Source organism: Prinia subflava, chromosome 3 (genome assembly GCF_021018805.1).
Source record: "Prinia subflava isolate CZ2003 ecotype Zambia chromosome 3, Cam_Psub_1.2, whole genome shotgun sequence".
Taxonomy (NCBI): domain Eukaryota; kingdom Metazoa; phylum Chordata; class Aves; order Passeriformes; family Cisticolidae; genus Prinia; species Prinia subflava.
In genome coordinates, this window is record NC_086249.1 from 33537501 (window position 1) to 33562471 (window position 24971).

Here is a 24971-nt window from a genome sequence, read left to right on the forward strand (position 1 = left end):
CATGCTGGGGAATCTGAGTTGCCCCACACGGCTCCCCTCTCCTTGCAGATCAGCAGAAGTCCTGCCTGGCCAGCCAGATTCCAGCCCCTAATAGAGTCAGATTTTAAAAGTCTTGGAAGAAAAAATCCAGGTTGTGCCTAGAATCTCATCCACGTTTTACACCATTTTGGTTTCAGTGGTCTATATCTTAAGAAGATGAGCCACAGCCTGAGCACTCACACCAGTCCTGTGTTTCCAAGAGCAGTCAAAGCCAGAGTGGGTGCACGCTTCCATTACTTTCAGATAAAATCTATGTTACGTTACACTGATTATATACCACATAATTTTAGAAAACAAAATAAACACCATCCCCCCTTAAAAGGAGCATTCTACATGGGAGAGGACCCAAATGCTTTCCATTAAACATCAGCACCTCTTCACTCTTCTGTGCAGAAGTACACACTGAAAGAGCAGTGATTGTTGCTGCAGTATCTACCATTATCAGACTCTGCACTGCCTTCATTTTCAGAAACATTTGTTTTCCTGTTGCTAAATACACAATCAGGTAAGATTTTTCCTGGAAAATTTTGCTTGAATAACCTACACCAGAAGAACAAACCTGGTCTGTGTCATTTGACCACCAGTACCTTCAGAAAATATTGTGCTTCTTTCTAGAGTAAAGCTTAGCCACTAAAATGATACATTAGCTGGCAAAATTAATGAAAACAATTTTGAGCAGTAAAGAAATCCTAGCTTAACAAATAAGCAAACCAAGACAACTCTCCAGCTAAAGAATACTTTATTCTTTTTTTACTCCATACACCTGAGATATGAAGGCTTGTACAAAATATAAAATAAAACCCCAGTATAGTTTTACAGATCTTAAAACTGCAGACTTGTATTTTTTAAACATTTAATGTAAATATAAAGGTAGGAAAATTGCCAGTGTATCTACTGAAAGCACCTAACCTTTTGGATATTGTATCATTATTGTTGCCATGAGAGTTGGCTTAGATGATTCAATTTTTTGAAGAAACACCAATTTTATCACAACTCTTTCAGCAGAAATGTGTCCTGTTTCAGGGAGAAATTCACTGAGAAGTGAACTTCATTCAAACCTTTTTGCCTTCTCATCCAGAAAAATAAAAAACACTCTAAGTTCTACTGAAGAGAAGAAGAGCCTGCCCTTGCCTCCCCCACAGCTAACAGGAATGCACCAAACAAAAGGCCACAGGGAGAAACAGGGGAAATTGTAAAAACGGATATCTAAACTTTTCATACCAACAAAATTAAAAATAAAATACACGTAGCAGCCCCAGTGGTGACAGGGAGTGCAGCAATATGAAGAGACAAACGATTGGGTGGAATGTAGGCAGCAAATCCTTCCGTAGAAGAATGAAGTCCAGTGGCACCTGGAAGGAGTATAAATGTACTATGGCTTGGAGAACCAGGTCCTGTGAGATGATGAGAAGCTTTTGCAAGATGCTATCTGAGGGCACTCTGCACAGAGGTGTGGAAACCATGAAGCCCTCAGGCAGCATCGTGCAGATTTACATCTCTAATGCAATATAAAACATATCTGCTCCCCATGATGTGACCTGGGAGCTTGCTTTGGCTTAGTGTTTTTCTCCAAGCATTTGTTGTTAAGTTATTTTAAGTGCTTAATTAACAGTCTCTCACTTTCCAGAGACTCCACGTAAATACTAATCTGTCTTTGTCTAAAGCCCAGATTTTCTGCAAGGGCAAATCAATACAGTTTCACCGACTGAGGATCTGGCCTTAAAAGTCTATCAAGTGCACAAAACCCAGCATAGTATAACATGTGCCTTGGCAGCAGGACAGTTCTCTGGATTAACGTTTGAGGGAAATTTGGCAATTAAAAAAAAATTCTCTGTTTTGAAGTGCTGCCATTTCTTTAATCAGTGCTGACCACCACGGTTTCTCCCCTGGTGAACTTCACAGACACGGCCGGGGCGTCACCGTCGCTCTCGTCGAGCTTCAGCGCGGCGTTGTCCTGGCCGGCGCTGCTGGCCTGTGGCAGGACCGTGTGCTCGGACGTCTGCGTAGGAGTGGAGATGTACATGATGAACCCCACCAAGATGATAACAAAGGACACGATGTAAAGACCTGAAAACTGGCAGAGGAGAGAAAGAGATCCATTAAGTTGTGCCTGAGGTAAGAATATGCCAAAGCTGCCTTGTTTCGAGAATGTGAAAGTTACCCTTCCTTGTAAAAAATATTTTAATGAGGATTATCACTATGAGCTGGATTCAGGTCTGAAAACCAAAATTCAACAGCTCTATTTACTCAAAGACTTGGGCCACTGGCTGATTCTCTGCATCTCATTGCCAAGACTGTTGGACAGGGAGATTTCTCAGGTCTACATACAAGAATCTTAACAGAGAGAACAAATGGGTGTAAACACAGTCATACTGAATGGAAGTTGTTTACACACATGAATACTGAAACACTCTACTAATTTTGATCCTGCACAAGCAAGTATTTCATGTTCTGGCAAGAGATGAATCTCTGCGCTATTGCAAGTCACCAGAGCAGCTGGCTCTCTACACAGATCTCTTACCATCTGCAGGGCCAGACAAGTGTTATTGCTGGATCAAAACCAGTTTGCTCTCTACACCCAGCAGGTCCTTGAGGGGACAGAGGCTGGGGCTCCTTTTACAAGACTGGCATTTTCAAGCTGTGAAGTGGTGAGAGCTAAAGAGTACAAATTGCAGAGGTACATCAGGCACTCTATTGTTCACTTGCCTGTTAAAATTCCAGTAATTGCCAAGATTCATCCACCTTGACAGAAAGGCAAATACTTACTTCATAACATCAGATTCAGTAATACCAAGTGTTGAAGTTATCCACAGCCAGGAACACTTCTCAGCAGGTTTATTAACATCCTCCAAATTCCTTTTGTCAAACCACACTGATTAAACACTAGGAGGAATGACACAGCATATCCTACATACATCTGTCAATATGCTCTAACTTCCTTAGCTTCCTCAGACATGCTTGAAAAATATGTTTTAGTTTATCAGGATGAAATGAATGGTAGAACCTAGACAGTGGACACTCCTCTAAAAAAGACTGAGGCATCTAAAATTAAGGCATTGCAATTCCCAGCTGGCAGTCACTTGGCTTGGAAACTCTTGGATGGCAGCACACAAAAGGAAAAGCAGACTGAAACACAGTAGGCCTTGTGCTAAGTGCCCTCTCTCCTCACCTTGTTGGCTGTTTGCCTGGAGGAGCTTGGACTCAAGCGTTCTCTTCACACAGGAGGAACCATCAAGCTCTGAACTATCCCAAGAGAGGCCACAGGATCACCCATGGTCATACCTCTCACTGACCTGTTCCCAGCAAATGGGCAGAGCCTGGGGCTGTATCCAGCCACCTGCACAAATTCAGCCTAAGGCCCTGGGTGAGCACGTGCCTGTGTGCAAGGACCTGAGGCTGGGCAGTCACAGAACTGCAGAGCCCTCTCACAGCGCAGTGCACAAGGCTGGAGGACAATTCCTCCAGGAGTGGATACAGCCACCAAGGCAGGGTGCCAAAGCTGTTGGACTGCAGCTGTCACTCAAGGTCTGCCTGTATTTTTGCATTTATTGACACAGGTGAACATTACCCATGCTGTTCCATCAGACCTATACTCTTTCTTTTTCTTTTTGAGAAGAACTCAGTGGTTTTTCCTGGGTTTCTTTCTTTCTTTTTTTCTTTCTTTTTCTTTCTTTCTTTCTTTCTTTCTTTTTCTTTCTTTCTTTCTTTTTCTTTCTTTCTTTCTTTTTCTTTCTTTCTTTCTTTCTTTTTCTTTCTTTCTTTCTTTTTCTTTCTTTCTCTTTTTTTCTTTCTTTCATTTCAACTATTGCAACAACTTTATTGCTTCAGACACTGATTTCAGTCATACTTTGTGCAGCTGATATCCTCATTCCCACTGCTGAGCCCAGAGAGTACTTTAAATGTTACTGGAGGACTGTACCTCCATCTAGTGTCTGTTTGTGCAGTATATTCCCTTCTACAGCAGTTTATACAACTAATGCATGTGAAGATCTTTCTCAGTATCTCTAGAGGGATTACAGGTATCTATATAATGAGTTCATTAGGAAGCACAGCAGTATTTATTATGGAGTAAAAGGAAAAAAATAAAAAAGAGTTCAAAACAGGCATGAAAAATTCACATTTCACTTAAAACAGAGATGGCTGGGGCCAAAAAGTTAAGTGCATTAGCAAAACACTGTGCACAAGTCAAAATTTTATCAATTCCTGGGCCTGGTCTCTGCTGTAGCTACTGAGTGTGGTCCTTCTGTTTGTTTGTTTCAGAGCAGGCTCAGACCATGGCAATTCAGAGCTCTCCATGGCCCTCCTCACTCTACAGCCCAGCGAAGCCTCCAGCAGCTTGTTGTGAAATATCACATGCTAATGGGGAATACAGAGCAATTCCCTGTACTTTTGCTTGTAGATTCATGTGTCCAGAGTGCTTCTGAATCCAGCAAACATCCCACTTGGTTTCTTTGTTCCATAGGTAAAGAAACTATATGGTTAACTCAGCAATAAGATTTTCTACTGCTAAGAGCCATGTCAAAATTAGGCTCTCAGTTCATGGTTATCTCAGATAACAGATGAGATAATAACTTATATCAGATCCTCTCATTACTAAAGATGTGGCACTATTATTGCTCCCCTTTTTGCTCCTTCATTGTTTCTAACCCCAGATGCAAGTTCCTATTTCAATAAATATCTGAAGTTCTCTCAACACAATCCTGAAGTCTTCACCTGTTCATTTTTCCTTTTGGTACCAGAATACCTTGCTGTTAGCAACTATGAGATGGCCTGCTCCCAGAAAAACTTCTTCCCAAAATAAGCTAAAAACCTGAAAAATAAAAATTTAATAAATCCCTTCCAAATCTCTTCTTCCTCTTCACTGTTATGAATATAAATTTATAATCACTTCTTGAGTTAAGCTATCTGGTGCAAAAATCCACATTTGGAAGTGACTTAGAAAGGATTTAATTGTTAGACCATAAGAATCATTTCCTTCCTGCATTCATTTTTAATGGATGTTTTGTAGTTTGGAGCAAAGTTTGGAACCCAAAACAGGGAGGAAAGCTGAGCTAAGAGACTCTTGAAAAGGAAAATCTAGCTGCTGTCAGACCCTACCATTACCAGACTCTGCACTGCCTTCATTTTCAGAAAACAAATCTGACCTAAAAGCTTCTGGCTAAAGAGAAAGCAACCACATGGAATAATACAAATTAAGTTCTTAAGCAAAGTTCACAAGCTTCTCACTCAGCTCTTCCAGTTGCCAAGTGGCTGACTCAATTACTCCAATTACTGTAATGAGCTAGGTTCTCACAAGTGATTCTGGATGAAAAGTAGAGGGTGGAATGAAATCCTTTTAGCACTGTCATTTAGCTTGAGCAGACACCGCCACAAATGTTTTAGAGCACAATAAAAGTAACTGCCTTTTGGAGAGTGTACAGAATAATACATTTATCTGTATTTTTTCAGATCCTTTATTCTGTCCTTAGCAGCAGCCCTTAGAGAGCTTGGTTCTCATCCCAAAATGTGGGTAATGAACAGATTAAACTTCTGAAAGAAAATATTATTTTCTGAAAATCAAACTGGTCCTCTTTCAGACACCAAATGCCTTTCAGGACAGGGAGATTCAAGCCCTCTCCTTGGACTCTTGGAGTTAATGAACCAGATCTGACATACAGTTCCACAAAGGGCTTTCAGTGAGAACTCTATTATTGGAAAACCTCAGGAAATTATTTACTATCTCTTAACATTAACTTATTCCTTCAAGTGTGAAATGGTTTGAAAATGGCTCTCTGGCTAATGGTGCAAGGCTCTGTCATTAACTAACACGACTCCTCCTGACTGACACCTGCCAACAATGGACGACAGAAGCTGCAGAAATGCCCAGGTGCCAACAACTGTTCCGGGGCTTTTAAGAACAATATGCTTTATTTATAAATTTGGGAGTAGAAATGTAACAGAATGAATGTGAAAGGGAAGGAATGAATGTACTCACGTTGTAGTAAAACAGGAAAAGGCCAAAGAAGAGGCTGTAGAGATCTGAAGTCAGAATCCCCAGGTTGACAGAGGTTGCGCTGGTAACTTCCATCACGACTGGCATGAAGCTGTACAGCGCAAACATGCACAGGGCAAAGGCTAAGAACAGCAGTGCTGCAAAACAAGGGGACAAGTTACTCCTCAGAGGCTTTCAAACTATGCATTTTTCTCCCCTAAAAGATATGGGAATGTACTTGTAAGAGCATGGAAACATGGAAGCTTATCTTGTATTGCAAGAATGACTGTATCTATACAAGAAAGTTCTCGTTCATTCTTACATAAGAGCTGACTGAAGAAATTTAGAGACATACTTCTTGATAACACTTAGTTCTTAGTTCAAAATGTGTCAAGTTTTCCTGTACTTCATTTAGGAAGGACAACAGAAAAATGTTCTTGTGATGTTTCAACAACAAACATGTCAGTAAATAAACAGGTTTCATTTTTAATTATTTCAAGTTATATGTAAAATGAAAAACTTAAAGAAAATAAACTTGTGAAATATAATAATAATAATGCTGCTTGTTATTCAGAGAAAGAAAAGCCCCACCATTTAAAGTCTAAATGATTACAATTTTCCAGTGTTCTGTAACATGTACATTATTTTGTCATACACATACCAACTGTCCAGTTCCACTGAATTGCCTTTATCTGCCTATTTTCCACAAGGGCTCTAGAGTTAGAGAAAAGATACAATACAGTAAAAAAGGGGGAAAAAACATACTCAAATAGAAAATTTAACTACCAAATATATAAGAAACATTTTAATTTATAAGCCATTCTTTTTTGTTTCAAATTTTACTGAATGACACTAGCTCAAACATCTAACAAGCATGAAAAAAACCATGAAAATTTAAGTGCCTGAAAGTCAAAAGCACTGTTATTTAATTCTTATGTCTTCTTCACAGGTGTTTTCAGTGATTTTTATTTGATACACCATTTGACAAAATTATTTACTCTAATGATGAGAAATGAGGACTATATAATTCATTAGACAGACTTAAGTGCATCTTGTCTGTTACTCAAATGTGGTTATTTGTAAGAGTATACATGGCTTTATTTTAAACTTGAGTGTACTATGGAAGATCTCCTGCTAACAATTATCTCCTAATCTTTTCCACAGAGAAAATCCATTAAGAAATACATTCCTATAAACAGTCCTCAGCATACTGAGTGTCCTCACAAGCATTAACAAAATCAAAAATACAGCCAAGTATCCTATGTCTTCAAGTGCAGGAGTTCAGCTTTAAAACTGCTGTAATAAGAGTAGTGCACATAAAAAGGATATAAAACAGATGCTGATCAGGAACAAAAATCAATTCAAGTGGAAGGACTCCCATATAGGCCACATACAGATGCAAAAAAGAATTTAATAACATCATTTCGGGGTATACAAGCAATCATTTGTACTATATTTCTTAATTAGTTTTAAAATAAATATGAGATCCTTACAGCTGTAGACCGCTGATAATAGTCCCAAACAAGCCCACCATTCCTAGAAACTCCACTCTGCTCAGATTTTTCACAATGTATTCCTCACTCACATTAGAAATGGCATACAAAGAAGCACCAAGAAGCACTAAGACATCTCCAATCACCACGTCACTACCTGTACAGAAATATTAATCCACAATAAGGGTAATGCTGCAAACACTTTTTAACTTTCCTTAAAAAAGCAAGCAAATTTATCTTGAACATCTCTATCTTCCTAGTTCATTCCAGGGGAAGGGGGAAGGGGGAAGGAAACCCTTCCTGTGTGTGCAAAGGAGTGTCTGAGCACAGACTCTGCTCACCTCACCCTGCACAGTGTGGAGTGAGCTAAACCAAGAATTTACATGTCATCCCAGCCAAGACACTGCTGCATCATCTGGTCCAATCCTACTTCTGCTGACCTCAGGCACTGTAGGGAATTGAGCAAATTCCCAGTTAGAGATGCTCTCTGCATTTTGAGAATACTGTCCCCACTTTTGCAGTTAGGCCTGATTCAAGGCTTGCTAAAATCAGTCTATTGATTTGGGAAGGGCCTGGACTGAGGTTTATGACATGTCCTGAGTGGGCACTGCAGACAGGTGGTACCTTGTGTCCTGCTGCAGTGTATTTATTCTGCAGATAGGACTCCCCATGCTACAAGCACTCATCATTAAATGTCTCTGTGCATCAGCTAAACAGCAAGAGTATCACTGCTGTTTAAATCCTTTGATTGGTTTAAAATTTCCTTCCCTAAGCAATCACTAAGAAGTTATGTCTAAAATATGAGGGTAAGCAGCAGTAAGGATCCCCAGGTCAGCAAATAAATCACAAGTGCCTGATGTCTCGAGGAAATATTCTTCTCCCTCCAAGAGAGGGAGTGGTACTTGTACCACAGAGCAGTAAAGCTAAACTTCAGTTTGTCTTATGTCTTACTTACGGTAAGGCCCCAAAGTAACACCACACAGTCTTGTCTCTGTGCTGCCTGATGAAGGCAATGCCCTGAAATTTACCTTATCTCATACACTCTAGTTCTGAAAATTCAAAATTCTGATTCAAAATAAGATTGCTATGATATGGGTTGATTTAGGCATCTGTCATAGAGAAGACAAGTCCTGCCCTTATCTGCACCCAGCTGGCTCCTGGCCCCAGAGCTCAGCCTCCCTCACAGAGGTCCCAGGAATCCTGGCATCCTGCCCCACCTCCTCTTGCAGTCCCATAGTAAGCCCCTGCTTCGAGGCTGTGACCCTGGGGACACATGGACCATTTCTGTTGGGTCTGCCAAAGAGAACTCTGGGAGGTCAGCTGCAGAAGTGAGCAACTTTTTATGTGGTACTTGCACCCAGAGAAAACCAAAAATCAGAGAAGTCTGGCTGCCAGCAGGTTGATACTGTATAAATAAGGTTTGCAGGGAGAGGCAGCTTCTTCTGTTCAACCATCTCACATGACAGTCAAAGTCAACAAGCTTTCAGGAAGGAGACTTTCCATCACATTGTCTAATGAAAGCAGCTCATTGTCTGATGAACAATTTAAACTTAACACAAGTGGGGTTTTTTTAAGGTGCAAGAAATATCCAAACATACATGCAAAGAAACTCCACAGCTCCCCATAAAATCAACATCTCCTCTTCCTGGAGAAGAAATAAAAATAGCAACATGTTCTCTTTTAAAACAGAACTGTATCTGCTACTATTTCTGCTTAACAGGTTCCTGTCCACAGCACGAACCATCTCTCTGCTCTTCCCCCCCGCAATAAAGGACTCCTTACCTTCACCTTCCTGCCTTCCTGCCAAAATGTCTGCACCCACCATTGTTCCCACACCCAGCAAACAGATGGCAACAGCAATAAAATGTATCAGCTTGTATCTTGCTCCAAGAATGAACCAGGACAAAGCCATCAGCACGGGAATCCCAAAACAGTCCAGGAGCTGTGGGTACAAAAAAATTGTTTGAGTTAGAAACCCACCCCAAATCTGGACTGCAACATCCTGAAAGCAAATGCACAGGATCTTACTTCCAACCATCAGATGTTAAGGAAACCTGCAGAGCAGCCCCAGTAGATTTGTTTAAGAGAGGGGCAAGACCCACATTTCACCATTAAAAGCATTTTGCAAGTGAAAGAGGAGCTGGAACAGGAGTTCACTTTCTCTTGGTAGGAAAGCACTGATTTAGAAACTCTTCTAATGATGGATCTAATCAATCTTTGCAGCTTCACAAATGAATGCCAGGTTGTTGTTCTGAAACAGCATTGCTCCCCAGGGCTCCATGTACAAAAATACAGAACTATTGATAGGTACAAGTAATCTGATTTTACATTGATGTGCCTGTGACAAGGACCTGACCCTGCAGCTTTGGCTTTGATGCTGACTTATCTTTATTTTTTCTTTGTCTGCATGCTTCTAGGTATCTTTGCTTCACTGTTAGATCCACCCATAGAATCACAGAACTGCTTGGATTGGAAAAGACCTTAAAGTTCATCGAGTTCCAACCCTCCTGCCATGGGCAGGAACACCTTCCTCTCAACCACTCCAGCCTGGTCTTGGACACTTCCAAGGATCTTCTGCCTATTCTCCTTTAGTACACGAAGCATCAAGAGTTAGCTGTGTACTTAACACAGAAGTACACATGCTGTATATGTGCTAATCATAATTGGTTTAATAATTAATTCAACCAAATAGATTTTGTTTCTGAATTTGTTGAAGGAAAGAAAAGGTGTCTTTTCTGACCTGTCTCGGTAGAGTGCCACAGAACTACATACGGGAACAGCCTACAGCAGAACATACAGTCAACTTCCCAAAGGTTCCTCAGACAATACTCTCAAATGTCAGCCCTTAAAACTTGGCCTCTTGAAGCCCCAACAAAATATGTCCAGATCAGTAGGACTGGGGCATAATCCCTGCAATCAGGACGAGAGCCCTTAGTTCTTAATGTTCTTTTCTAGACTCTGCCTGCCTCAGTGCACCACTGCAGTTGACTTCTGTGCTGTGCCATTGTCCCCAAGGGCTTCAACCAAACTTATTAACATTTTGATGATGTCTGGTTTCACTTGTTCACAACTATACATAGTAAAGTCTTACAAGCATAGTGCTTATTGAAGATTAAATCCTAACAGTGCCTCTAATCCTTCCATCTATTTGTCTTTGCTCCTCAGGTTGCCTCCAGCTTGTCCAGTTTATAAAATCTATCCAGTGTAAAAGTACTTCTTCAGACTGTACTATGAGACTTTACAACTATCTGAGTCCCAACATGTGATACCTAGTACTTCAATACAACTTTACACCATAGAAAATATCCCACTGTGACTTCCTAGCTTGTCACAGGTCTTGTCCTCTATCTTACCTTTAGTCAAGACTGAAGAAAACCTCTAACATTTCCTTCAAATTTGACTGTTTTGACTAGTATCAACAATAAGAAATACTACAAGCATTAGAAAGCAAAATGTTTACCCCTCTGATGGTAGACACCTCTTCTACTAATTAAGTAAGCTTTCATTTCCCATTAATTGAGATGCTAGCATGTAGCCTTCCAATCTCCCAGCCGTTTTTCAACTCAGAGAGTAGAAACCCTTTAAAAAATATCTTAATTAGGATGTAAGGGAGTAGAAAGAGCCAGAAGCTCTTTCAGTAATGCCAGATGGGGAATTGCTGCATCCAGACCAAGGACACACTGTAGAACCACAGCACTATGGTTAGAGGACTTGCAGCCAGGACACACAGGCACCAAATGATGAACACCACACTCTGGTAATCTGTTCCAGAAGACAATTACTCTCAATTACAGACAGATGAAATCAGATTTCCAACTACTGGATCTTACCTTCCCTTCATCTAGTATACTACAGAGCTCTTCTGTACAGAATGAAGATCAAAGAGGTGCAAAGCAGACGTAATATCATGATGAATTGTGTCAATGGAACCAATTAAAAGAATAAAGTTTATTTATTGAGGTTTTACAACATTTAGAGCAGTACTGTGCTACTGACTATTTCCAGCAGAGCCTCTTCAAACTCTCATCTTACTCAATTCTAGCCTATATTTTTAACAAGGAGGGAAAAAACAGATAACCTAGTGATTTGATTTACAAATGTTTTAACTCAAGCCATGCTTTGGCCACACTGTTTATAGGAGGTTTTGAAAGCAGGGTAAATTATTAAAAGACGTTTTAATATGTGGTTAATAAATTACCATAGACAGTTGGAGGTCATTGGTTTGCTTATAATTGCCAGCTTCAAACAGCTTTGTAAGCAAGAAAGCTCATCCTGCTCATTCCCCACAAGACTCTGTCAGGGCAGCCTCCAGCTGAGCCCCAGGAGTTCATCCTATATTTTCTCCTATTGAGCCTAGCACTCTTCCATCAGCTGACAATCTCTCAATAGATGCCACAAAAACATTTCTATCTGAATTATCTTCAGAGTGAACACTAAATGTGCACAATAACATGTTACAAACATCAAACCACAGTTATACTGCTTGGTTTTTTGCTATAAATCACAGAACTGTTATCACAGAATATCCTGAGCTGGAAGGGACCTATCAGGATCTTGAAATCCAACTCCTGGACATGCACAGCACACACCAAGAGTCACGCCATGTGCCTGTTGTCCAAATACTTCTTGAACTCTGTCAGGCTTGGTGCTGTGACCACTTCCCTGGGGAGCCTGTTCCAGTGCCCAAATGCCCTCTGGGTGAAAAAACTTTTCCTGACATCCAACCTGAACCTCTCCTGACTCAGCTTGGTGCAATAATAGGTGGTCAAATCACAGCACAAAGTCCTGCCACAGGAAAAAAAGGACACTGGCAGCAAGGAGTATCCTGGCACTGGCTCAGCCACAGCCAAACAGTTCAGCTGTGGACCAAAGTCTTCTTCTGTATTTACCAAGAAATGACAGCTGCCATCCCACTGTTATCACCTTAAAAATCTCCAAACCTCTCCTGTAAACTGCTGGTATTTGATGTCTAAAGGGAAACCAGTTCTGCCTGTGTGTGTGTGTATGTGAGAAAATACATGGAAGTTCCTTGCTGAGCTGAAAGAAACTTACCTTTGAAGCTACATTTCACAGTGGTGAGCTGAAGCTCCAGCCAGACCGCATTTTAACAATGATTACACTGCATTTGGGAAGGTGCCATAAACCTCTGTGTTGTTTTTGTGGTCCCTGGGCATCCACTCACAGCCTGTACTGCAGACAGGACACCAGGCTGGGTGCTCTGAACCACAGGTACTGATGTAGCTGCAAAATTGCTCTCCAAAAACAAAAATAAAATGCCTTGCACTAGAGCAAATCACAGGCTTTTGTGTTGGTTTTTTCTTTTCCTGTATCTCATTTCCGACAACGGTGAGAAGTTGGTGACTTCAGAAAAAGTGCAAGAAACCTCAGGGAAACAGGCAATTGCAACAAAATTACAATTACTGAACTGGCACAAAGAAGCATCAGTCACAAGGTTGCTACAAGGGAAAAAGGCTCAGAAAATGCTTGAGGTTTTTGGCAATTGGACAGGACAATTTTTATACCCATTCTTAATTTTTATGGAAGAAATCATGGGAATAGCTTTACTACTTCTGAGAACTTGGATCAAAGTCCTGGCTTGTTCAGCTGTGAAATATAAGGTCAAACAGTGTCTCACTTGCCAGCTTTACTTGATCTTGAGACTGAAACAAGTCACTCTTAAAAACTTTGATTTCTTAGGCATTATTTGTAAGGAGATTAAAGACCTAATGAGTCATAACACATAAGTATGAAGTGGAAATGTGACAAAAAAACCCAAGAGACACAACTGGTCTTCAACAGCGCAAAGAAAAGTTACTGCAATTCTCTAACGGGAGCCCAGACTGCAGGAATTTATTGCTTTACATGTAATTCTCTTAAACATTAACCCCTATTACTTTGACTTTGTAAAATACTGACACCTAAACACTCCTTTCCAACTAACAGCCAAGTCTTCATGTTACTTTTGTGGGTTTTTTTTTAAATTCAGGTAAGTGAGGCCATGACCCCAGCCACAGATCACCACCACTGCTAACAGCAGGCATGAACTGGCTCAACCTGGACACAGTCCCTACTTGCTCCCTCCTACCCTTGTTCCCACAGCAGCTGTGAAGTGCCACAATGAGTTAACTTGGGCCTGACACAGCTCACCAACAGTGCAGCCACAGGCAGGGTTACTCCTGCTCTGCTCAGTGTTCTGAATCAGTTTGTTCAAGAAAACTGGCCCTGCAAGCTCAGGAGACTGCAGCTGGAGGCAGGAGGAAAGCACTGACTCTTCCAGCAGCTTTTGTCCATGTGGGGTGACAAAGAACCAGAAGGCTTTAGCCCATCTGTTTATAGAGCTTTTTCAGAACACAAGATTTATTCTAGTGCAGCAATGCAGCATCAAGCACTGGTGTTGCAGAGGATGTCTTCCATTACTTCATTTGTGCTGACCTTCCTCCCACCTCTTCCAGAGCGGGCCCTGAAGTGCCACATCCAAAAGCCACAAGGCTGGTCCCTCACGGCATGGGCAGCAACACCAGCTGACATTCAGTGCCCTCACAGGTGGGGTTACATCTCACAGCGCCTCCCGCAGCTGCTAGGACTAGCAAGGGATCCACCTCACTGCCATCAGCAAGAACCTGCACTGAGTGACTGTCATCTGGTCATAAATCTTTATCTTGTGTCAGGAGAAAAAAACTGAGTGGCTGTCAGCAAACTCTTAGAAGTGCTTTTATCAAAATAATTAGGGTTCAACTCAAGAGCTGGCACAGGGTAATACCAGCCAATCTTCTCTGCTTCCTGGAAAGGTTATTCGTAGTACAGGATGCTCTTCCATGTACTGCAGAGAGAAAATAGATACTGGAAAGTTCTTTTCAAGCTTAAATAGCTTCTGTCCTATGAATCTCATTTTAGAAACCAGTCCAAAACTGCGATAAAAACAACAGTTCAAAAAGAGAGATCGGTCCTTACCTGCACACTTGTGAGGGTTGTATATTGGTAGGCTTTTACCATCACAAAATTGGCTTCAACATCAGCCAGTGCCAAAAAAATATACTTCCACCACTTCTGTTTCAAAATCTGCCAAAGACTGTCATTGCCTGTTTTAGGAGAAAGCAGCAATCAATATGTGTTTCTTTCCAACCAAATGCTGCACAGGAATTTTGCTTTTTAGAAGCATAAATGATACCAAGGTTGACTTTGCCTGCCCCTGCTTAAGACACAATAACAGGAAACACAGCCTGGGAGGAGACGATGCAAATGGTGAAAAGCACAGAAATTCTTCCATATGAAGAAAAACACAGCAAGACTAGAGTTGTCTAAAGAGTAAATTAATAAGAATAGGAGGAATACTAAATAGCCTCTGGTAACAAAGTGTGTTACAACAAAGCTTATTTTTCCTAATATAACAGAGGACTTCAAACCAAAGAGCACAAAACTGTTAACAGATATGGCATTCTATCAAATTAAATGCACATTTAACCTGTGAAGTTAATTTCCATGTGTAACGCAGAAACTTTAAAAACTAGGATGACTATTGAGGCCTTTATTTTCAAATTCTGAAAGGAAAATGTAGAAAGAAAAAAATATGGATGAACCAGAATCTCCCATCCCGTATTTCACATACCAGTCCTAAATGCCAGCATTGTTGTATAAGTTACAAGGATCAAAAGATAGTTGATGAAACTTTGCAGCATTGGAGTGTTCACTTCATATTTTTCTGCCAGGTACTGGCTTGTAACAGCAGTCCCACAGATAAACAAGGAGATCATCTGGCCCAGAATTATCGTTTTCCAAACATACCTGTGAACATAAAAGACAAAACAGAAAGCTTAGAATCAAACATTCAAGTTTCTAAAAAAACATTTGCTAGTTTTACAGGGGAAATGCCATTTTTTTAGACTGTCACTTTATTCTTTTTCTACTCCCTACCAATGTTGCTCTGATCTACAGGTAAGCAGGGGTTTGTGTATGCAGAAGGTCTAGTCTGACCTCAGGACAGCCACGTGAGAAGTGAGGCCAGTTCAAACCACCAACCATGGAGACTGCAGTTACTTGCAAGGATCCTCAAACAGGTCACCTGGGCAGGCTCTATCCAATAGCAAGTCCTATTCTTATTAAGCAAGTTTTGAGTTAAATCCTTTGTCCTCCACTGAATTCCATCCTGACTTTGGTCAACAAAGATCTACAACATGGAGACAGATAAAGCACAACTACCTTCAGGCTCACCTGAGACCTGAGTTTTAGTGAGCTCAGACCTTAAGATAAGCAGTGCTAAAGAAACACAAAAGTATTGATGATAAAACCAAAGGACAGCTCGGTTTAGAAGGATCTTCAAAGATCATCTGGTCCAACCTTTCATGGAGGGAGCCTCAACGAGACTATTTAGTGCCCTGTCCTGTTGCATCTTGCAAACCTCCAGTGATGGGGACTCCACAACATCCCTGCAGAGGTCGTTCCAGTGATTGTGTGTTCTCACCTTAAAATAAATCTTTCTTATAATAAAAATCATTATAATTAATACTTATTGTGGATTTTTTCAGTTCTATTACATCATGTTCTGCTGCAACTGAGGATGGAGTTAAGAACACATTTTGGGTAAGATAATGTTTGCATTTACAGCTCTTCTTAAGTCTCATGCACAACCAGCAAGGAAAAAACAAACAAACAAAAGCTCATGCTCTTTTAGTAGCAATTCTTCACCTAATGTAAGATGAATATTCCAGATGTTCCTAGACAAACAGGAGCATGTAACTCTATGTCTATTTTTTTCAGCTTGCTCTTTCTCCTGCCAGTGGAGCTATGCAGATTTGTACCACCCCAGTCTCAGCATGTGCACAATATACGGTGACAGGAGCTCAGCCCTGTGCTGTCTGTACAGGTCTGCTAAGTTCACATTTAATCTGTTTACTCTGAAGACTGCTGATGACAATTTAACTATACAATCAGTTAATTTGTTTCCACTCAAATTAATCGAGCAAGGAAAGAAAGGATCCCATTAGGATTCTGCACCTACCCCGTGCCCCCATCTCTCCATGCTGACTTGTGGCAGGCTGCCCCCGTGTCAGGCACACCACCTGAGAGCAACACTGGCTGTTGTCCCCAGGTGGTGGCTTCAAGGCAGCAAACACCAGCTGGCCCTGCCCTGCTGTGCAATGCAGCAGCAGGCAATGAGAAGGGTGTGCTGGACAGTGCCAAACCCCACTACAATCATACAATCAATCCCTCCTTTTGGAAGGGAGGCATCTTCCTTGCACAGGCTCTAATGCACCTGCATGAATCCTGTTCTCAATTCAGCCTGACACCAAGCTCTTCTGACTTTGAAATTGCTGCTGGGCACATTTTTCTCTCCAGGTCCATTCTGATGAGACAGCAAATCTCTACAAAGTCCAACCGTGCTGTACTTCCAAGAGATTTGAACCCCATGAATGCTTTACTACTACTACTACTGCTGCCTTGCCAATCCCAGGAATGGTGCACATTCACACTCTAAGTATTATATATCATGTGACAATCTTATAAGGTACTATCCTGTCTCATCTGAGTAACTCTTACTGGTGTGTGAAAGAAAAATATTCTCATTTCTAAACAGATTTCTAAAATACATATGGGGGTTTTCATTAAAAACAGCAGGAGAAAAATTTGAAGGTACCTCACTACTGTTATATTTTAACAGATTTCTTTTTCATTTCTTTATATTCTGGTCAATGGTCTGATTGTGCTATTTATTGAACAAATCAGACGCATTCTGACTAATTCTTCTGGCTGGTGCAGAAATATCTTTTTACGGTCATGTAAAGAATTTAAGCAGTTGCCATTAGAACAAATGTGATGTAGGTTAGCTAAAATTTCAAGCAGGCGTGGATGAGGATTTCACCTTGCCCTTTGCCAGCCCTGTGAACTCTGGCTTCTTCACAGCAGGTGAAATGACAGAAGACCCACTGAAATTCAAAGGAGGATATACACTGTGGTGAACAACATACAAAACGTGGTTTCAGGCATTTGAAAAAATATATGTATGCTTTTTATTATTCAAATAAAGATTCTTGCCCCAAACTTCTTGCCAGCAGAAAAGTTTTTCTTTTTCACCATCAGCACATGAGGAACACAGCAAGCCTCAATAAAAGAGTTTACTGGACTAAACTCAGGCTGCACTTGGACTAGCTGGGAGAAGAGTGTGGAGGTAGGAATCAGACATGAATAGAGGCGTGACTGGGCAAAACTGCTGCAGTTTTACTGGAGCAAAGCCTGTGTGCTGCACAAAATAAACAGCACTCGTCATTACACTATCAGGAGAGGTTCAAGCTGCCTTGGCTGGCAGAAGCCCTGATCTGGACACAAACTCCCCTTCACCCACCTCCTGGGTGCTGCCACAGAGAAGGGCAGAAGCACAGGCAATTCCACCCCACAAGCCTGTTTAAGTAGGCTCATTAAACAGGGACTTCTGTGGTAGGGTTTTAAACATTTTTGTCTAGGATATGAGTTGCAAGGGGCCACTTTTCTCCTCCTGAGCTACAGCACCTCCTCTACAGCAAAGGCCTGGACTCCAGTGCAGCATTCTGGCAAACTGGATAGCAACCATGTTCCAATGAGAGGGTAAAATGGGAAAAACCTGCTGCCACTCAAATCTGTTAACAACTGAGCTGCTTCAACCATCATTTACTGAAGACAGGACAGACCCACGTCTTGTAGTGGAGTAACTCCACTACGCTGATCTTCAGCTTTTCTAATAACCAAATTTCCCCAGTTTAAAGTACCTAAGGAATCATCTCCTTGCATTTCTGCATTTGGGAAGAGACACAGGTCCAGAACCTCCAGAAGTGTTTGCTTTATGGTTGCTGCCCTAGCAAACATTGCTATTTAGTTAATAGATGTCTTGGCAGTGCTACAGCATTTACTTCTACCATAACAAAGGTGTCTGACAAAGCAAGCAGGCTTATCGCATCTCATGTCCTTCTCTGTTTTTGTCTATCTTAATTCAGTTTTTTTCTTCTTGCCTGAACAGATTCAAACAGATTTGTTAACATCAGAAAACACACAGAAAGACTTACTCTACCAGAGTAAGAAAGACTTACTCTGCCCTCAAAAAATGTCTTCTGTGAATCCCAAAATGCTCCATACCTGGCAGCTTTCTCAGCTGTGTGAGTGAGGTAGCAGCCTCTTGCCCTGACTGCTCCCCAAGGCCAGCTGGAAGCCTCAGCAGGAAGCAGCAATGGTTTCCCCTCACTACATTTGCCAAAGCGTGAAAATGAATTTCTTTAAACTGAGAAGATATCACCATGCTCCTGGCATGATGCACTGAGCTCACTGCTTATCTTAAAAAATATGTTTCATGTTCTCTAAAACTTGAGAGCAAACTCAAAATCCTACTGTTTGCATTTTGCAAGGCAATTTCTTCTGAGAAAAATGCTTTAAAGACACAAGTTTCCTTTCCTTTTGGTATTGATGTGAGTATCGATGACAGTGACAGTCTTATTAATAATTGATCCCTTTTTGAAATATATTAATTATTTACTTTTCCATGCCAGAGCTTAATTCTCTCTGGTTTTGGGGGTTTTTTTTAATGCATTGGAAAGGACTAATTCACTTTGGAGTCTCAGATGATGCAAGGTAAGTGGTCTGAAAAGGCCTTTAGTTTTATAGTTGAGGGGGGGTTATTGTTGGCTTTTAATGCTTGCTAGCAAGATACTAAGTAATTACTCCTCCCCTCCCTTCAGTCACCCTATCTCAGCTAGCTGTATCTACGGCTTTGAGCAAAACTTAAGTCATTTTGGGATTTTTAGAGCATGTAAGTTTGCCACAAATCAGTCTAAAGTGAACACTGAACAATGTGCAGCTCTCAACATCATGAGAAACTCAGGCTGGCTTTCCTTGGCTCTATGTGAAATGCAGAATAAAAAATACACCAAGGCACTAAAATACAATCAGAGTCTATATCAGAGACAGTTAAAGAAAATTTAATAAGACCACAGTTAACAATTTTACTGGCAAATAGTTTACTAAATCCTGTAATTTTAATGTGAATTTATAACTTACAATAAATACAGCTTTTCAAATATTCATTTTATTTTTGCTACCAATCTAATAATGACATGGCAAAGGCTGGCACCACTATTCACATAGAGTGTTTACTTGCACTTAGTTTTAACTACTGCGTCCTTCATAAACAGAGGGGGGAAGTGACCTTTAAATTTCAATAATCTCACTTTTTCATGCTAGTGGTTAAGGGAAAATGCAGGTTCAGACCAAATCCATATTGCAATACAATTAATAATTAACTAAGAACAACAGAATATATATTTTAAGAACTAACACCATCAGAAGTTAGTTTTTCCGTGTTCTGCCTTGAAACTGACATCAATGAATTTGTAAAAGGTAAGAAACAGAAAAGCACCAGAAATATGTTTTGTAATGGTTCTACTAAAAAAAAAAACAAACAAACTCACAAAGAACAACACACAAAAAACCCCAAAACTAAAAAAAACACCCCACAACGAGCCTAGTTTACTACATACAACTATTAAACCTTCCTATGACTCAGAAAGGCCTCTAACAAAACTGAAGTGGCTGAGCTTGCTGTCACCTGGAGGAAAAAAAAAAAAGAAGAAAAAAAAAATCAATTCAGTATCTCAGACAACTCTTTGTAAAATTCAGTGAAAGCTCTTGATTTTCCTTCAAGTACCTTCCATGGACTCACTTAGTGTAGCCCTTTGGCAAAGCTAATGGCAGAGGTGAGGTTACTGAACAACTCAACAAGTTTCTGTCTTGCCTTTTGGGTCTCTCCTGACAGGCAGGAGGACTAAAAAGAGAAAAACTTGTAACCAAAAGAGAAGATGAGGCTTTGTCCACTGGACTAAGGCTCTGCTTGGCCAGCACACACCATCACATCGTCCAGCAGCCAGACTACAGCTTACAAGCAGGAGGCTGGCACAAAAGCCAGCACCTCCTTGGCTGACAAATCTGATGTAATAACGACCAAACTTATGGCTCAAAAAAGGCCTTTTCAACAGGGACTGCTTTTCCCCACTAGAGGGAAAGTAAAGCTGTAAGTGGATGGCCTAGAAGTCTGAAGGATGCAGTCCTGCTCTTCTGGAAGATAGTGCTTCTCAAGTACCAGCTTGTCTGCACAGCTTGGCAGATTATTTCCCACAAGTTTGCCACGCTTAACTAGTGCTCATATTTCAAGAGATATACCTGAATAGGTCTCTACCCTAAGCTGATTCACGGAAGGAGGAAATGGGGATATTGGTCTTTCTGGACTCCACACCTCATTTCAGTTACTTTGTTCTATTGCCTTTGCTATCCCCCATGACCTGTCCTTCATAACGATACTCATCGAAGACTACAAAACAGATAAAGTGCAGGGGAAAAAACGGAAAACAGAAGAACAAAAACGCCGAATGCATGTGGTTATGCGTCAGAGCACAGTCCTACTCCAACAGAGTCAAAGCGTCACTCGCTAAATCCACGCTCGGCGGAGGCGATCCTGAGCGCGCTCGCACAGCAGCATCCGCGGGCTGCAGCTCGGGCCGCTCCCGGAGCAGCCCCGGCATCCGAACGCCCGCTCCCGGGGCAGCGGCCAGAGCTGCCCGGGCCCCCCTGCGCCGGCCCGGCCGAAGGCTCCAGGCTCCGCTCAGCCCCGCGCCCCCGGCCGTAGCCCCGGGCCCGCACCCCGCGGCCGCTCCCGGCGGCACAGAGCGGCCTGCGCATCCCGAGCGCGCTGCCCGCCGAAGCGCCGAGAGCAGCAGGGGCGCTTCCCCTCTCCGCCCTTCCTTCCCCCGCCCCGGCGGGCGGCCCGGAACCGGCGGGCGGGGAGGCCGGCGCCGCGCGGCTCCACGTGGAGGCCGGGCACTCACCAGGTGCAGAACTTGGTCCCGAGCCGCACCAGCAGCCGGCGCCGAGAGACGGCGGCGGCCCCGGGCGATGGCTCGGCCCCAGCAGCGGGAGAAGCAGCGGCAGGAGCAGCGGCAGCCGCGGGCGGCGGTGCCCCGGCAGCAGCGGCCGCCTCCTCCATGGCGCGGCGCTGCCCCGGCCCCGCGCCCAACGGCAGCGGGCAGGGAGCGATGGAGGGCGGGCACTGCAGGGGCGGCACCCGACGGAAGGAAGGGATGAGCAGCACCACCGGGACAGCGGCACACTGCTCCGCGGACCTCGGCCGAGCCCGGCTTTGTGCCCGCCGAGGGGCCGCCCCCGGGAGGGGCACGGCTCCTGCTAGGGCGGGGGGTCGGAGCTCTCCTGGTGTTACTTCCCCTGGGCGCGCTCCGGCCCTGCAGTTTCCTCCAGCCGCTGGGTTTAGGTGGGATAAGTCAAGGGCTTTAGCAGCGCCTACGCCGACTCGGGGTTCCCGCTCTCCTGCGGGGCTCCCCGGCAGCAGCCCAGCCTGCTGCCCCGGTGCGGGTCCCTGCAGGGCTACTTTGCCCCCAGCCCCTGCGCAGGCATCGAGCCCCAGGGCATGTAGGAGCCTGGCAGCAGCTGCTCGGTGTGCAGGCGGTCCAGGAGCATCTGCCAATTACAGGAGTAAAAGTTCCTGTATACCCTTCAAGTTTAACTTCTGGCAGCTTTCTGCGCAGCCTCGAGTCTCCTAACGCTTCACTCGGAAACGTTAGAAACGAACTCCAACTCCCACTTCTTTGCTGCTTCTTTCCCACACCTCTGGATTTTTCACGTCCTGTTTGTCTTCACCCTCATCTCAGGACAACTCACCTGGAGAACCGGGTGACATTCTGCATACATTGGTGGGGTTTTAGCAGTACTTCTAATGATGCTCTGTATATGTCACAGATTATGGATTTGAACCCCTGAGCTGTCTACAGGAAAAGCAATCTTCTGCCCTCATTGGGGCAAATATTTATCACTGTCCTGGCTGTGCCAGCAGAAAGGATTTTCTGCCACAAGACACTGTTGGTCTCTACCCTCAGCTGTTCCCCACAGAGCACCACGATTTAATCTTCCTCCCCCCAACACCATAACATTTTTTTCAGATGTGTTTTTCTCTGTCATGGTTCTCTCACTCAAATTGTGTTTATTTCCCTATGCTACTAAACAAATTCATCCTCGTAGGATTAGATTTAGGAGAGTCAAAGAGGCATTACTGTGCCATTTTCAGGTTATCGTTACAATTCCATGTACCTGTCATTAATGAAGGTGAATTTTGGTCTCCTCCAAGGGCCCAGGCCCAAATAACCACTAAGGTATTGGCTACGTGGAGAGGACCCCAAACACCCTCTCTGACTCTGTGATGGTGCAATGTTAGAGGTCATTAGAAAAGTTGTATAATATGTTTTGAAAGCATTAATCAATATACTTCTATATTTATAAAATACATACCCATTTTTATTACTGAGATTTTATGTATTTTTCCTTTGCTTGTATAACAGAATAGTTTCTTGGTATTTTAATTTTGAATTCCTAATCCAATAAAAATCCTGCTGTGCAAGAAATCAGTCTGTCAAGATTAGTCTCAGTGTTATGATAGTTATGAATCAGGTCATGCTGGTCCCGATTCTTCACAGTCTAAACTAACAAAAAGTTTAAAAAGAAGCAGACTTATCAGACCCTGTGTATTTAGTCATATCTGAGTTCCACAACTGTGATACTATTATCTTCACATTTAATTTCATTCATCCTATGTCTGCAATCTGCTGCCAGTTTTCCAGAGATGAGGAATCATGTCTTTGGTGCTCTTTGTCTCCATTTAAGCTCAGCTCTTGGAGTTCCTTGCTGGAACAGGTAGGCTGCAGCAGCCTCAAACCAGAAAGACACTGCCAGGCCAGAGCTTTACCCTGGTGCTGCTCAGCTGCAGAAAGATTGCCATGCCCAAGGGCTATCTATGAACTCTAAAAAAATGAAACAGGATAAAGAGTTTGAACAGGCTGGGGTCTCTTTTTAATTTAAACAACAATTAAAAAAAACCCCAGCAACAACAACTGTAAAAAGTGCCCTCTGTTAGATTTTGGGGACTAAGTTCATTGCAAAGTATAATAAACATCACTATTGCAGGAGACTTTTATGGCTCGAGGACAACACGGCCATGAATGCAGAGATATCTGAGATGTCTAAACATGACCTCGTGTTCAGCTACTCCAGCTCCAGGCTGCTGCTCTACTACAATTCAGAGTCAGTGCCATGTGTGACTGTGGCTGTGTGTTTGTGGATCTTTGCTGGCCCCTGAGTTCTCCTCATGCCAGTGAGGAGATGCACGTGGCTGCAGCATGTGCCAGCCAGGCTGACGGGCCCTGCAGACCCCCTTCACTCAGCCCGAGCCAATGCTACCCCTCCAGTGGAATATGGCCCTGTGTGCCTTTAGGGCTGTGCATCCTCTTTCAGAGACACAAACTCTGTTCCTGGGGCTCCACAAAAGTAACTGGTTTCACTGTAACATAGTTTACTCATCTTATCCAGGATGAGAGAAATCTCTGGGAATGACTCCATGTATTTGGAAGCTTAACGGGCCCCTAGACTAACTGGTAGGTATATACCTCCTTTTGACTAAGAGTGTTTAGCAATAAAATTATTGAATTCCTTAAAAATTATATGTATTCAAAAGTTGTGTCAAAAGTATCAAACTCTTTTGAAGTGTGACTGAAAGGAACTAAGAATCCAAGTATTTCTTACAGTTGGGTATCTTCTAGAACAGGTGAGGAATAACTCAAAAGTACCAGCATAGCTTTTTTGCTGCTTAAAAAACCCCAAACAAACAAACCCACCAATCTTTTGAGCTGAGGACAAATAAAATAATTAGCACAGCCATAACAAATATGACAAAGACATAGCTCTGGTATCCTCATCTGCTTTTAACTCCTTTTTGCTAACCAGTTTCATTTCAGTGTGTCCTATCAGGCTGTTCCTCCTGCTGAGAAAATCCTAAGTTTGACTAGGTGATAAAAAGTAGATAACAATGATAACAAGTAAAGGGCAAAGCCATTGTTCAGCTAGACACTTCGTTGTACAGTACTGTAACAAATCTATATTTTTTGCATCTGTGTCAGCCGAAGGAAAGACAAAAAATATTACATGAATTGAAGTCAAAATCTGAAACTGCAGAAGTGATTCCTTCTAAAATGCTCAGCAAGCATAACATCAGGCTTTTTTAAACTGAAAGTGTATGTGCCACTAGAGGTCCTTCATGGTCAGATTATGTTTTCCTCCACAACGTTTTGGGAGGGTTTTTTCTATTCTTTTATCCATGGTATATATGAGAATTATGATTTCTAAATATATTTATTTTGTTTAATGTATTAAATTCTTAGAATAATAAAGTGATTTTATTGTGATTAAGCCTTTTCTGGGAAGATACCAACACATTTCTTCAGATAGCATTTCTTCAGTCAAAGCTCTTGTTTTATTATGAAATAATAAATGTTATTTATTTTTACTTCAATAACTGCATGTTTTCAAATTTGCGATTTTTCATTGTCTTACACCATGTCTTCAACATAATCAATTTTCTCTTAGAAAACAAAGGAAGGAAACAAATGTCAAACTAATGA

The 24971-nt window shown here is 42.2% G+C and overlaps 1 protein-coding gene across 1 annotated transcript; it reads right to left on the reverse strand.

Moving 5' to 3' along the window:
• Window positions 1-761: 761 nt before the first annotated feature.
• SLC35F2 (solute carrier family 35 member F2) lies at window positions 762-22122 on the reverse strand. Its single transcript, XM_063394586.1, has 8 exons — window positions 21339-22122; window positions 15110-15285; window positions 14455-14582; window positions 9286-9445; window positions 7504-7660; window positions 6672-6724; window positions 6014-6168; window positions 762-2113 (listed from the first exon to the last, which is right to left on the reverse strand). The coding sequence occupies exons 1-8, from the start codon at window positions 21494-21496 to the stop codon at window positions 1895-1897; spliced, it is 1206 nt and encodes a 401-aa protein (XP_063250656.1). The 5' UTR covers window positions 21497-22122; the 3' UTR covers window positions 762-1894.
• Between the last annotated feature and the right edge of the window lie 2849 nt (window positions 22123-24971).

Coding starts and splice junctions, on each gene's coding strand:
- SLC35F2 (XM_063394586.1), bottom strand. CDS start 21,496: ATGGAGGAGGCGGCCGCTGCTGCCGGGGCACCGCCGCCCGCGGCTGCC. Junction 15,286..21,338: donor GGGACCAAGTTCTGCACCTG/GTGAGTGCCCGG, acceptor TTATGTTCACAG/GTATGTTTGGAAAACGATAA. Junction 14,583..15,109: donor AATGCTGGCATTTAGGACTG/GTATGTGAAATA, acceptor CTCCTAAAACAG/GCAATGACAGTCTTTGGCAG.